Source organism: Jatropha curcas, chromosome 8 (assembly GCF_041381405.1).
Source record: "Jatropha curcas cultivar XTBG-Jc1 chromosome 8, XTBG_Jcur_1.0, whole genome shotgun sequence".
In the NCBI taxonomy this organism is placed as follows: domain Eukaryota; kingdom Viridiplantae; phylum Streptophyta; class Magnoliopsida; order Malpighiales; family Euphorbiaceae; genus Jatropha; species Jatropha curcas.
In genome coordinates, this window is record NC_143158.1 from 27,740,991 (window position 1) to 27,754,777 (window position 13,787).

The window sequence follows — 13,787 nt, forward strand, 5'->3', positions numbered from 1 at the left end:
TCTTTTTTATCCCTTGAGTGAGTAATCTGTGGGGAAGATGATTGAATTAGTATATTTTTAAAATTACAATTATTATTCAATCAAATCGACCCAATTACCTCTAACTAAAAAATTTGAATTTCTAAGAAGGAAAAATTAAACTGAATCAAATAGGCATGAATTAAATTGAAATATTTTGATATTATTAGTAAAAAAAAACCGAAATAATTAATATCTAACCTTCCTAAACCAACCTATTTAGTGGAAAGCTGAGTTGAATATATCTAAATAACGTCATTTTAGTTCGGTTTGAATTAAAATTTGCTAACTTTACAAAAATTGGTTGTTTGATATATTTGGTTTTCTTGATGAAAATTGAATTGAAATTGATTAATCGAATTTCAAAAAAGCAAAATTGAATTAAATTGATTTGGTTGAACTGTCTAATTGAATTGAACTGAACCAATTTGGGTTCTATTGTTTGGTTGATTCTGTATTTTGTTTTGAACCAAACGTGCTCACCTTTATTTTTCGCAAATTGCTGCAATTTAAACTTTAGATAAATGAATATTCTACAGAGAAGCTTACATGAAATTAGAAGTGGTCAGCTTACATAAAATTAGGGGTGGGTGTGGTTTCTTCGGTGAACTGACATTTTAGGTCCTTAAAAAACAGAACTTGATAGGTCTAATTAGGCATTATCAATACAATGAACGACGATTAAGCCCTTCATCAAAGTCACGAATTAAACCAAATTTTATAGACTACATACTTCTTTACCCAAAATAAAAAATTAAACACAGAAATTGATAAGCTTGATTAATTTTGTTTTATTCAAAAGGATCCTAAACTATATGAATTGAATTTAACAAACAAAAGTTGCAAACTAAAATTCCCGGGTTCACTTGAGTTGAGCCTAGTAAGGCCAAAGTGCTAAATGACATTAATACCCCCAGTATAAAACGTGTGAAACTCGCAGGACAATTCTAATCTAGACTTCCCCTTACTAGATCCAATCTCTCAATTCAAAATACGGAATCACCATTTCCGTGGATGCTCCGAGCTCGCCCTTTTCCAGTTTGACACAAAACTCTCCATCTTCAGATCCCATCTTAGTGTTGCCGGAAAATTCTACACTTTCTTAGGAGAGTCCATATTTTAACACTGAAACAGCCAAATTTTCCCGGAAAACTTCCATGGCAAATGGCTGGAAAAGAGAAACCAAACACCCAAAACTTCTCTCTTCCAAGCCTCTTCTCCTCCTCCTCTTCCTCACTATCTCTCTTCTCTTCTTCTTCTTCTTCTTTTCCTCTCGCTCTCCATCAAACCCAAATCTCACATCTATTTCAAAACCCATAATCCAAACACAAATCCCAAATTACCCAATCCCTCCCTACGATTGCCTAAAATCCCCACAGGCCTATCCAGTAGTTGCCAATACTGTAGAAAAACTCAAGTACCCATTTTTATTCTCTCTCTCGGATTTCGGGTCATTACCCGATAAGCCCCATAAGAACATTGTGAGGCTTCTAAAAGGAAAGCCCTTCAGGAAACCGGATATATCGGCAACAATTCAGGGATTGTTGGAAGGGATGAAAGGGAAAAATGGGTTGGTGGTGGATGTAGGCGCCAATGTAGGTATGGCGAGTTTTGCTGCGGCAGTTATGGGATTTAGAGTTTTGGCATTTGAACCAGTTTTTGAGAACTTGCAGAGGATTTGTGATGGGATTTGGTTTAATAAAGTTGGGGACCTAGTCACTGTTTTTGAAGCTGCTGTTTCTGACCGGATTGGGAATATTACTTTTCATAAGGTAATGGCTTTTAGCTCAACCTTGAGGTTCTTGGTTTAACTAGGTGGTTGAGAATATGGAATTTATAAGAATATTATTTTTATTTTTATTTATTTATTTCTTTTGAGAGAAGAGAATGCTATTGTCAGGAAGTATGGTTGGCTAGTTAACAGTGTTCTAGTTAGAATTCATTCGAGTATGATACTACCTAAAGTGCAGAATTCGATTGAATTTGATATAGTTGGTCGTTCGTATAATTTGATAATTGAAATTCATTTATCCTCCACTTCCTAAACTACCCAAATTCACACACCTTATAATATAGGAGGTTTATATAACAACATAAATGTTGTCATTGATAAGCACATACTAAACTTTAAAATTAATATAAATGTTGTGTTAATTTTGTGGAATTCATTTCAAGCTCTGTCAAATTTAATAGAATTTGATTAGTTATAACCAATTCCATGGAATTGAATTGTAAGTGTTTTCAAACCAAACACATAAAACATGAATAATTGAATGCCATCAATTTTTATGGAATTCATTTAAACCAAACAGGCTGTAAGATTCATGTTTGAATGGCTATATGGTTGGGTGCTTAGCTGCATTTACATTACTGATTTGATATCAGTAAGCTTTGTTTTACACTATGCTGGATTTATTTTTCTCTTATGCTTAGTTATCATCATGGAATGAAGTCATTAGCAAAGAAGATAACCTTATGTAATGTAAATTGTTGCTCTTTCTGAAGTAATTAAGTGCTAGTGTTCATTTATAGATTGGTATTATTGTCTTCAATCTGAAGTAATGGTTCTGATTTTACAAACCTCAAAGCCAAGCCAAGGGTATTTAAGATTGTCTTGGTCAATAAATTGGAAATAAAGTTTATTGACTGAAATGCGAGGAGTCAATATGCCAATAGCTACTAGCTAATTTGATGAATGATAATATAGGGTAAACTTTGTTGGGTATGCATGGTTTTGGAACTGTTTAGGAGAAGGTGCACATAATTTTGGTTAATGTACTATTGATTTTCTGCAACATCAGAAGAAAATTTTTCTTATAAAAAATTCAAGGTCATTAATGCAGTTTTGATCCTTATATTATTGATAGTTTGCTTGTTTGCTAGATTAAGAAATTAGAGTCTCTCTTAAGTTGCATCATGTCAATCTATTTCTTCTATCTTCTGTACTAATCATTATAATCTGTCTTAATGCCTCCAGCTGGTTGGCCGACTTGATAATAGTGCTGTTTCAGCCACTGGTGCAAAGCTGGCATTCAATTCCAATGAAGAAATAGCTGTTCAAGTGAGGACTATTCCCCTTGGCGAACTAATTCCAGACTCAGAGCCAGTGCTTTTGCTCAAAATTGATGTTCAGGGCTGGGAATATCATGTATTGAAAGGAGCCTTAAAGTTACTGTCAAGAAAGAAGGGTGAAGCTCCATACTTAATCTATGAGGAAGATGAACGTTTATTGCAAGCCAGCAACAGCAGTGCCAGAGAAATCCGGGACTTCCTAAAAAGTGTGGGATATTATCATTGTAACCAGCATGGTACAGATGCTCACTGCACCAAGGAGTAATGAAGGTGGTGAAATTTGCCATGGGGAAGAAACGTAGCTGGAAGACTCGGTTTCCACATCTTTATTTTTGAGAAACGAAATGAGTTTGGCTGCTTGGCTTCAATGCGTGATTCTTTTTCATTTTTGCTCTTCCAAAGAATTATGCGTAGCGTGTGGTGAGCCAATGATACCACTGCTTCAAGACTTCAAATTATACGAGTTAAAGGGGGCTATACTTTGGATCCAAGCGTTGCTGGTGTTACAACTGCCAAATTTAACTCATGTAATTACACTCCTCGAAGAGCTGCTTGTGGAGCCCAGATTACAGAAAACAAAAACCTTGTCCAGGTTAACAGCCAGTAAATTTTTTATTCAGATTTAGTGTGCAAATTCAAGCTTCTTGATTGTAACTTTTCCTGGTCATGTTATTTGCACAAGTATATTCTTCAAAGAGAAAATGTTATAACCCTTTGACCTCTATTATGGGAAACTGAATAGATTACTAGCTGAAAGTGTTGATAGTAGGATGGTATAATCTTTACCGTTCTAGGGGGCTTGCCATTTTTTATAAATGCTAAAACAAGCGAAAATCTATGCACATACTCATTGCTTGTTGGAATTGGAAAATTCCCCTATTGTCTGAATCAAAAGAAAGGAGCTGAAAGCCATTAGATTGGAAAATACTTGCTTTGTCTGTTTACTCAAAATAAGATAAAAGAACAGTTATCATCATAACAAATTAAATGATCAAGTGATCATTCTCAGGCTTCTGCACATGAGAAGGCAAAATACAATTGCACCAACGGTTGAGAATTCCAGCAACCTCAGCAGGAACACATGAACAATCACTATAGATAATCTTTGCTATTAACGGCAATCGAGGGTGTAAAATACACAATTGCACTAGTTAAAATTGCTCTTGAATTCAAATTTAAGATACAGTTGATGCAGTAGTGCAGCATATGGTGAAAAATATGTACAAAATCAAGCTTTCCATTAGAAGCAGCAAATATACTTTTACCCTGCAAGAAAAATGATAAAGAGAAGTTGCATCACTATGGAACAATTTGCACAATCGATAACTAGAAATTTATAGCATAGCTTTAATTGAATAAATATACTATAATGTTTTAAATATTCTACCACACCTCATTGAATCTCATATCGATTGTTGCCACCATGAACACTGAACTTTTAGGATTGTTTTGGTCCGCTAGTTTTTGAGGGGCCAGCTCTCTCCACCATTACATCATAAAGTTGCTTACCATTCTATGAGCAAAAGAACAGTCAGAATTTAGTAAAAGAAATAGCCCAAGTCACAGATATTCTTTCTAAACATCAAATCTTTTCTTTAATTCTGTTCTCAGTTTCAAATATATAGGAACCCAATTGCATTTACAACTAGAGGCGAGCAGCACAAGCTGCTATGTTCAGGTTCTGATGATTACTTACAAAAATTACTGGGAAGAAGTGCACTTGTCCTTCAGGTTTTGTTTGAGTCTCTTTAAAATACACCAAAATAGGGAAATTTGGCCACCACAATTCCCAATTTACAAATGTTGAATATCTGTAAAAATAAGTAGGTCAGTAACTAATTATTCATTGAATTTAGATGGAGCACAGAGAGTGTACTTACTTCCATCGGTTTTTTCCACCCACAAATACATTTTCACCTGAATCCTCAAGCTGTTCTCCTACTTTGACTTCCTATGCGACCACAGGGATCATATATTATGGGGCAAATTTAAATGCAGTTGAATCAACAATTAACAGGAATAGAAAATGCTAAATAGCAGATATTCATTGTACAAGTCCAAATTAAAATTCCTTAAGAGATAGAGGACTCAACTGTTGAGCCAACCAAAAGTCATCTTTATAACTAAACAACTGAGAAAATTTTAGGAAAATAATGCCGAATTATATACGAGTGACAAATTATGAAAATTTTATCTCTGTATTCAAAAGGGAAATTTAGTGAACTAACCAGAGCTTCATCGTCAAAAACAAATCTCACTCTTGTTGTCTGGAAGAAAGGAACAAATTATTAGCATGTATCGCAAAAAGTAGCAGATGCTGAGCTGCCAACAGATGAAACTTGTTCAAGGAAATTTAAGGAAAAGCTTAAGAAAAAAGATTGACTGGTATGAAATTTTTTTGTCAATACATTATTGATTGAAAAATCTACATCAAAATGATATGTGATGAGGAAATAAGGCATTGTTGTCTCCCAAAAACGAATTTCCAAATCAACCAGATAGGGAATGTCATGTCATCTCGAATCCACAATGCTTCTCAATTTTCTCTCAAGGACAATTTCTGGGTCAGTTAACATCCAATCCACAACGCTTCTAAATTTTCCTTCAAGGTCAATTTCTGGGTTAGTTAACATTTCGGGCATTAGTTGCAATGAGGTAAATGTGTTTCACGACAAAGGAACCGGACCAGAAAGAACTTCTCAGAATCACACTTTGCCACTTCAAATGAGTGGCATTAGCCATTAACGCAGCATTGAAACCTGCTGAAACAGCCTGGCATCATTGCTCCAAAGCTCTGATGCTCGAACCTTTTGAAATCGGCCTGCTGAAGCATTTTCTGTCCCAGCTGTGCGGCTAACTCCGCATTGCAATTGTGTTTGGATACCAATTAAGTAAATTTGCAATATCATTGCCTCTTGAGTGACTTGGTTGTGAATCATTCTTATCCTCAGGACCTCTCACCTTGTCCATGATGAAGAACCAATGCCCGAAATTAACCTTGAGAGAAAGTTGACAGGTTGGGTCATTAGACAATGTGAAAAAACTTTATATTGAAGCTACCTGCAATAATAGGAGCAATCCAAGCAGACCAACAGGTGCAGCTGGCAAAAAATTATTTGTATATGCTAATCCACCAGCAAAACCTGTTTCCTCATAAAAAATTTATTAGAGATGAAAAAGAATATAGTAAGCAAGAGCAACCGAGCAAGCACTGAATGCAAGGTCCACAACGAATTTCTATATAATTAAAATAGTTAAAATAGGAATTTGCAAATAATTGCAGTTGGGACTTGGGAGGTGTGCTTTGAATCTTTGCAGTTTTGTTCTCTAATGTGAATTTTATTTTCATTCATTAACATTACTCTATACATATTAAAAACCGAAAAAACATTGCCCATTTGCAAATATTGATACATACATTGCATATGCATAGCTGCAGATATGAATAAATACAGGTAGAAAAACTGTCCAAGTCTGGATACACATGCATCAATATACAAAATTCATGAAATGCTATAGTTCTTTGGTTTAATAGTCACTATCAACTAAGAGAAGAAATTATGATCAGAAATGCACTACTTATACAGATATGTAGTTCAGTTCAATTTGATTTTATAGCTCTCCCCTCACATTACAAAGTAAAAAATCACCAAATAAAATCCCAATCAAGAGATTCAAAATAGAGCTCTTATGTACTGACCGAGTAGGACAATTGGTATCCGGTAATCTGGCTCCGGAACAACTGTCTCTCTCTTTCTTACCTTTCGTCCAAGCTGCGCAAAACAAGAAAATTTCATATAAAAAAAATTCAAGAACTACACCAAAATGGATGCAAATCCATGTCCTAAACCCATTAATTCAATTATCTATAAGCACCTAAAAAAGCTAATTCACCAATTTATGCAAAATTCAAATTGTCTGAGCATCCATTACAATCTTTATTTCCTAGAACTCAAGTTGCTAATTGACCTTAGGTCAAGCACAGGTCTCTCTTGATGGCGATGTCAGTGTAATTAATGTAAGCAGCAGAAATGAAATTCAAGTAAAGACAGAATGGCAAAGAATTGCAAACCACTGAGGTAATGACAAATCTGTGTCCATGGATTCTCTTAATCTCTCTCCTTAAGAAACTTTGACTACAAATCACTTTACCATAGAAGGAACTCTTCAAATTCACCACAAGTCTAGTCCCTACTTTATCTGCATGAAAGAAAACTTTAACAAGTTGCAATAAAAAAATGATAAACATAAACAGATTAAAATTAAATACCCAGACCCATAATTATTTTCATAGCATTCCTACAAAACATAATCAGGGAATATTCTTCAACCAGGAAACAAAGATTCTTGCTAAGCTTTGGAAGTAATTACTATTTGAAGGGAGAAAGCAAGCGGTGGATAACAGAGCAGTAGCCATATTTTTTTGCTTTCTACTTTTCAGAAACAATCTCTCTGGTTTTTTTTTTCTGTTTTTTGACTAGCACTTTCTGCAAATTTGGGTCAAATGATTTATTGACATCAATGCCCTTGTTTCTTGAAGACAATACTGTTTACAGAGAAGGGCATTTAAGTAAAATAAAAGGGAACGGTTGTCTTCTTTCTTTCGAAACTAATGAAGCCTTATCTGGTTAGTAATATATGAGCGTTCATTACCACCAACAATTGAAACGCGCACAGAAACAGAGTTTCGCTCTCTTTTGACTGTCTTTAGTTAAAGATTTTATCTTTCTGCTCATATATCATTCAGAAAAGAACCCAGATTTGCATTTCTCTTTAAAATGGTAAACACTTTATGTTTTACCCCTGTTTGCTCCTTGGTTTCTCCAAACAAACCAGGTATTTCACTCTACAAAATCTCTATTTCTGTCTCTCTATCGAGCTTTACTGTATCTAGTATTCTTTATATGCAATTTTTTTTATTATGCTTTATTTTGTGATGATATTAGGAGTAATTCTTGGGGACTCTGTTGCTGGAAAGGTTCTTCGAGTGGGCAAAATTTTCCAAAGCTCTAAAAGTAGTAAATTTCAATCGTTGGAGGCTAAGGTGAGTGCTTGTCAAAAAAAAAAAAAAAAGGTTTTTAATTCCGATAATAAATTGAATTAAAAAGGAAAATAGATTCCATGCAGTATGTGATGTTGCTTGGTTTAGATGACTGGAATAGTTTGATAACGGGCTTTTGTACATTTTCTAATTTTTCATGAATTCCATTGTTTGGTAAGACTCTGTTGGTTGACTTAAAATATGTGATATTTATGTTGTGTGAGGCAAAATTAAGGGAGGACATAAGGAAAAGTTGGAGACAAATTGCAAGGGATATGAATGATTATTCTGATATTTATTGGATTGAAGTAGTAATATAGTCAACCGCTTCCATTTGTGAGCGGGCGGCAGGCTTCAATCTGCGAAGAAGGGTGCAGGCTGGGTGGGCCAAGTAGTTGGAAATTTTGGCATTTTTCAAATCCAGGTCCGGCCATGAACAAGTCAGTCTAGTGGCAATCGAAGAGGAAGATATTAAGACAAAAATGATGTGGATTGTGGTGGAGTAATTATGAAACATGATTGTTTGATGCCTATTTGTCAAATCCAAGAAAAATTTGTTCATATAGTTAATTTTCAACATATTTCAAGGCATGGACGCTAAGATATTATTTACTGATCATTGCATCTTTATGGTAGTGGATGGGTAATAGTAATGGCAAAATTAGCCTAGTAGACTAGTTGTTTGCAAGAAACATCATGTTTTTGCTACTGATAAATTCTGGGGTCAAATGGCTAAATTATTTAAATGGGTCTTTAAGGGAAAAGTTGGTGATTCATGGAATAAATTTAGGTTAAATAAATGGTTAAAAGTTCATATAACAATTTCAAATGAGATTGAGATAAGGCTCACTAGAATTGATGATGCATGAAAATTTGAGCTTCCCGTTTTTCCTCTATTTCTATGTAATTTCCCATGAAAATTAATTTACTTTTCTGTTTTTATGCCAGGCTGCAGGTGGTAATAAAGGCACAAAACCAAATAGCATAGTTTGCGCTGACTGTGATGGAAACGGTGAGCTCAAAACCCATTTGTTTTAGCTTTTCCCTTCGTGACTTTAACTTGTGTTTGATAAGTGAGAGATGAATGCTTTTCATTTATAATTGCTGGTTGTACATGGCCCTACTGAAACTTCCATCTTCACATGCTTCTCCAAAGGCAGTTCTGTACTCATTGTCTAGTTATGCATTACTTAGATCTGCTGATGCTAATCCCTGTGAAAGGTAGGGGATTCATTTGTTGGAGTTTACTTAGAATTGTTGACCAGCAATGTGACATTTCTGATGAATTCCTTGATCTGATTAGAGCTTTCAATGTGTTAACATATTTAAGGGTATTTAACCCTTTTGTTCCTCGATCTGATTGGAGCTTTGAATTTGTTAACATACTGTACCTTTTTAATAAGGTAGACTTTTCTGCTTTTATCGCAAAACTCTCTATGGTCAAACGGTGCTGCTAATATATCTTTCCAATCATCCAATATTTGTCCATGATTTATTAAATTTCACGCATGAATCGAGCCAATTATTTCCAATATTCTACACGAGTTTTCTTTTCGATTTAGAAAATCATTCTTTCTTGATAAAACAGTGAGAAAGAATTTCAGTTCACATTAGTTTGACTGTTCCTGTCAAAATACCAGGTGCTAAAATATGTTCCCAATGCAAAGGAACTGGTGTCAATTCTGTGGACCACTTCAATGGACAGTTCAAAGCTGGTGGATTATGCTGGCTCTGCAGGTACTTTATCAATATTTTTTTCCCCTTCCCTTTCTTTTATTGTCCTCCAACATCTAAGTCATAATCCTAAACAAATTGTGTTGGGCTATATGAATCTTTTGTCTCGATTCTATACTGAAAAACTAAGCACATTCCTACTTATTTTATTCCTGATGGTATGCAATGAACTATCGACAAAACACAACAGTGAAGTTTTTCCTATATATTTTTTCTGAAATTGCAAACAAATGTAACATAAATTTGCTTGCTCTTGCGTTGCAATCTTGACTTTTTAAAACATGTATTTCCTTGCAGAGGTAAAAGGGATATTCTCTGTGGAAGTTGCAACGGAGCTGGCTTTCTCGGTGGATTCATGAGCACTTTTGATGATTAAAACTCTCATCTCATGAGATCAAATCTTAAGTGAGTTGCTGAACTTCAAAAATACGCATCCGATTATTTTTCTATGTTTTGTATTTTGTTAATGAAGAAACGCTTGTTAGACTGAAAAGTTTTGTATTTTGATTATGGGGCAACCTAATTTCCTTATGTTACTCGAACAAAATAACAATTAGAAAAAGTTCGAATTTCTTCTATGATTGTTGTCATTATAGTTGATAAGTTTGTTCTGTTTAAGTTCTAGCTTATAAGAATTCCAACATTGGTAGCTTCTGTTAGTCATTGATCCTACATTAAATATCATTAAGGATTGATAAAAACATCCTTAATGATATTAAACATCCTTATTGAACTTATGAATTGATAAAAATATCATTAAAGATTTTAATTTGATTGATTGAAAAAATAAAGGTAATTTAATTTTGATTGGTATATTAATTTCTATTGTATAAATTAATAAATTATATTATATACATAAGATATATACTAAATATGATAAGAATATAATATCTTCAAAGATTTTAATTTTATTGGTCGTAAAAATAAAAGTAAATTTTATTTTGATTGGTTATATTATACAATATAAGGTACATATTAAATATGGTAAGAATATATTATATTTAATTAATCTTTAATTTAATTGGTTATTATATTTCCTTTCCGTGACTTAAAATAAATGTAAGTTATTTCCGGTTATAATAAGATTTCTTGTTTGATAGAAAATAGAATATAAATTCATTAAAAATTCAATTTGGTTGATAAGTAATTTTATTTTCATAAAAATTTTGTTGTCAAATTATAATAATATTTTATACTGTAGACATGTTATTTCCTTAACAAATTATCTGATTATTAAAATTTTTTATTCTATTATTTCATAAAATGTTATTTTTTTCTATTTTGTTAAATTTTTAATATTATAAATTATTCATAATATTATAAATAATAATTTATAAGAAAAAACTAGTAGAAATTATATATAAACTAATAGAAAATTATTTATATAAATTAAATTGCATTTATTAACATTTAAAAATTAATAAATACAAACAACAAGCACATTTGGGAAAAAATCGTATATAAAAAAACATGAAATGATCACCAATTATCATGAAACACTTACATCTCTCTAATTGGGTTGACAAGTCAATATAAAATAAATAAATAAAAACAAAAAATCGATTATTTTTATTATATTAACCAAAAGCAGACGACATAAACAAAAATTAATATATTGTCGTCATCTACATGATTGCAGGGAGAGAAGCACGACGACGACGACACTGATTAAACCCATACCAAACTCCATTTGGAAGGGCTAAATCATAATAGAAATTAACAGTCTTAATATGTGAACCGCTGATCTTCACAGTCTCAGGTTTCCAGCCGTCCGATCCTTTCCTACGCAAGTAAAGATAACAAATATCATACATGCACGGACCATTTATCTTGAAAGTTTCTGAAGAACATCTCTCAAATGTTCCTGATGATGGATCATCAAGCCTTTTCAAGTACACCTACAAAGAAAGAAAATTTGTTAGATACTCATTAATTATAATCCTTTATTCTTTTCTGGGTTTATGTTAAATACTTAAATTTGTTTGGTTCCCGAGAAAACCGAGTCAAAAGGAATGTTTTACAGTACACTAACCTCGTTGCCATAGGAATCGCCAAATGCAAGACTGATTTGGTCTCTGGTGTAAGATGGAGAGGAGCAGCTGGTCTTTATTACAACTGTATAAGAACAGCTTTTTGCAGATTCAATTTTGATTTTGGGGTTGAAGGATTTGAGAATATGAGGATTTGGAGAAGAAAGAGATCTAGCATATGTAGGTGGAAATATTATGTAGATGAAGACAGAGAGGAAAAGATATGAGACTGGTCTCATCATTTCTTTTTTGTCACTCTGCTGGTTGGACTTTGGAGCAGCTAGGTTCATCTTATCAACACTAAATATATTTATATATATGTAATAATGTATATGTGTGGTTGTTAGAGATTTAAAAAATAGAAAAATATATAAAATTTCATCCTAATCTGACAACAAAATAATTCAAATCAAATGAGATCTGAGCAGTCTGTTTTCGTCTTTTCCTTTTCGAAAATAGTCAATAGTATTATTTCTATTTGGATCCATTGGACTTGTCAAAGTATAACAAACAAACCAGTGGGAAAAATAAATGAATGGGTTGGAGTTTCTAAATTAGCAGTGATTTTGTTAATGTTTTTGCAACGGCCCATCCAGGCAAGCAGTGCTAATTTAGAAATGGGCTATGCTTTAAAGAGACTTAATGCCTAAATCTAATTGCAAGTCCACTGAAACTTTGTAAGCTTAAATGTTAGAACCGGCAAAGGCTCTGGTAATTTAGAAACGGGTCCGTTAGATAGCTGATAGTTGTGTTAGTAACATTTAGTTAATAGTTATACGTAAAAGGCTAAAAGCTTTATATGAGTTAACTTTTTAAATTTTAGAAAACGTTATTTTAATATCTAAACGTTACTTCAAATATTATGTTACCAAATACTATAAAAACAACATTTAGAGTCTGATTTGTTCGGCAAAATTAGCTGTTTTTAGTAACAGTTAATTGTTTTAGTAGCATTTAATTGTTAGCTATTTGAGTAGTTTTTTATGAAACACTAAAATCTAAATGTTATATAAGTTAACTTTTTATAAATTCTATAAGTTAACTTTTTATAAACACTACTTTAACCTTTAAAAGTTAGTTCAATATTATGTTACCGAACACTATAAAAAATAGAATTTAAACTGATAAAAATTATTTAAAAAGCTGTTATCAGACACAACATTAGCATTTCTGATAAAAAAGCTAAAAATTACTTCAAAAATTATTGCAGTACACAGCGATGTGAAACGTTGATTTAATAACTCTCCGGTAATAAAGAGTTTTCAAACCCAAATCATTTTGTTCAAGAAAGAGAAAAAGGAAAGTAACGAGTTATATACATATCCACATTCAGTGCCCCTTTTAGATGGATGGTCGGGCAATAAGTAATTAATGAAAAGCCTAGACGCCATGTCCCTATCAACTGTATGGTCTGAAGTTAAAGAGCCAAAGTGCATTTAGATTCTGCCAACTAGGCCTATCCAGACCATTTTTTGCTTTATTTTTATGTTCCACCAGCACAAGGTACCAATTAAGCAGTTAATGGTTCCATTTTCTGCTTCATTTAGCTAAAAAGGCAAAGTAGGAGCTTAAAACAGATAGAAATCACAGTACTACATCCTGAAAATGAGCCGTGTTTTCAGTAAATACAGAAACCGAATGAAAAGCTTTCATTCTGCAATTCTGTGGCTTTTGTAAGCTTCATCCTGAAAATGAAAAGCTTTTGGAGAATTAGTAAAGAGCAGTATGATGCCTAGATGGACTTACATTTTAGAGAGCTTCTCGATCCTGAAAGAGAACTGCTTTTGCATCTGAATTTCTTTGGCTACTACAACCTGCTCGAGTAAAATATGCAAGCTCCAATCAACATCTGCTGGAGGACTCTGCTTGTCTTCACAGCAACATACATTCCA

At 33.2% G+C, this 13,787-nt stretch overlaps 4 protein-coding genes across 6 annotated transcripts; 2 read left to right on the forward strand and 2 right to left on the reverse strand.

Moving 5' to 3' along the window:
• The first annotated feature begins 972 nt into the window (after window positions 1–972).
• On the forward strand, window positions 973–3,846 carry LOC105639359 (FkbM family methyltransferase). Its single transcript, XM_012223390.4, has 2 exons — window positions 973–1,790; window positions 2,996–3,846. The coding sequence occupies exons 1-2, from the start codon at window positions 1,176–1,178 to the stop codon at window positions 3,353–3,355; spliced, it is 975 nt and encodes a 324-aa protein (XP_012078780.1). The 5' UTR covers window positions 973–1,175; the 3' UTR covers window positions 3,356–3,846.
• A 161-nt stretch (window positions 3,847–4,007) lies between these two features.
• On the reverse strand, window positions 4,008–7,641 carry LOC105639361 (uncharacterized). Of its 3 annotated transcripts, none has more exons than XM_012223391.4 (9): window positions 7,462–7,641; window positions 7,163–7,290; window positions 6,791–6,863; window positions 6,151–6,233; window positions 5,319–5,357; window positions 4,971–5,041; window positions 4,787–4,901; window positions 4,483–4,603; window positions 4,008–4,356 (listed from the first exon to the last, which is right to left on the reverse strand). In XM_012223391.4, the coding sequence occupies exons 1-8, from the start codon at window positions 7,505–7,507 to the stop codon at window positions 4,529–4,531; spliced, it is 630 nt and encodes a 209-aa protein (XP_012078781.1). In that variant the 5' UTR covers window positions 7,508–7,641; the 3' UTR covers window positions 4,008–4,356; window positions 4,483–4,528. The 3 variants fall into 3 exon arrangements, with proteins under 3 accessions (XP_012078781.1, XP_020537033.2, XP_037494294.2); XM_020681374.3 differs by lacking the exon at window positions 7,462–7,641 and adding an exon at window positions 7,367–7,394; XM_037638366.2 differs by lacking the exon at window positions 7,462–7,641 and adding an exon at window positions 7,361–7,372.
• A 79-nt stretch (window positions 7,642–7,720) lies between these two features.
• On the forward strand, window positions 7,721–10,443 carry LOC105639362 (DnaJ/Hsp40 cysteine-rich domain superfamily protein). Its single transcript, XM_012223392.4, has 5 exons — window positions 7,721–7,926; window positions 8,037–8,134; window positions 9,080–9,143; window positions 9,772–9,868; window positions 10,163–10,443. Exons 1-5 carry the CDS (start codon window positions 7,869–7,871, stop codon window positions 10,239–10,241), a joined length of 396 nt encoding a protein of 131 aa, XP_012078782.1. The 5' UTR covers window positions 7,721–7,868; the 3' UTR covers window positions 10,242–10,443.
• A 968-nt stretch (window positions 10,444–11,411) lies between these two features.
• Window positions 11,412–12,200, reverse strand: LOC105639363 (embryo-specific protein ATS3A). The gene is made up of 2 exons (XM_012223393.4): window positions 11,898–12,200; window positions 11,412–11,763 (listed from the first exon to the last, which is right to left on the reverse strand). The coding sequence occupies exons 1-2, from the start codon at window positions 12,183–12,185 to the stop codon at window positions 11,491–11,493; spliced, it is 561 nt and encodes a 186-aa protein (XP_012078783.2). The 5' UTR covers window positions 12,186–12,200; the 3' UTR covers window positions 11,412–11,490.
• Between the last annotated feature and the right edge of the window lie 1,587 nt (window positions 12,201–13,787).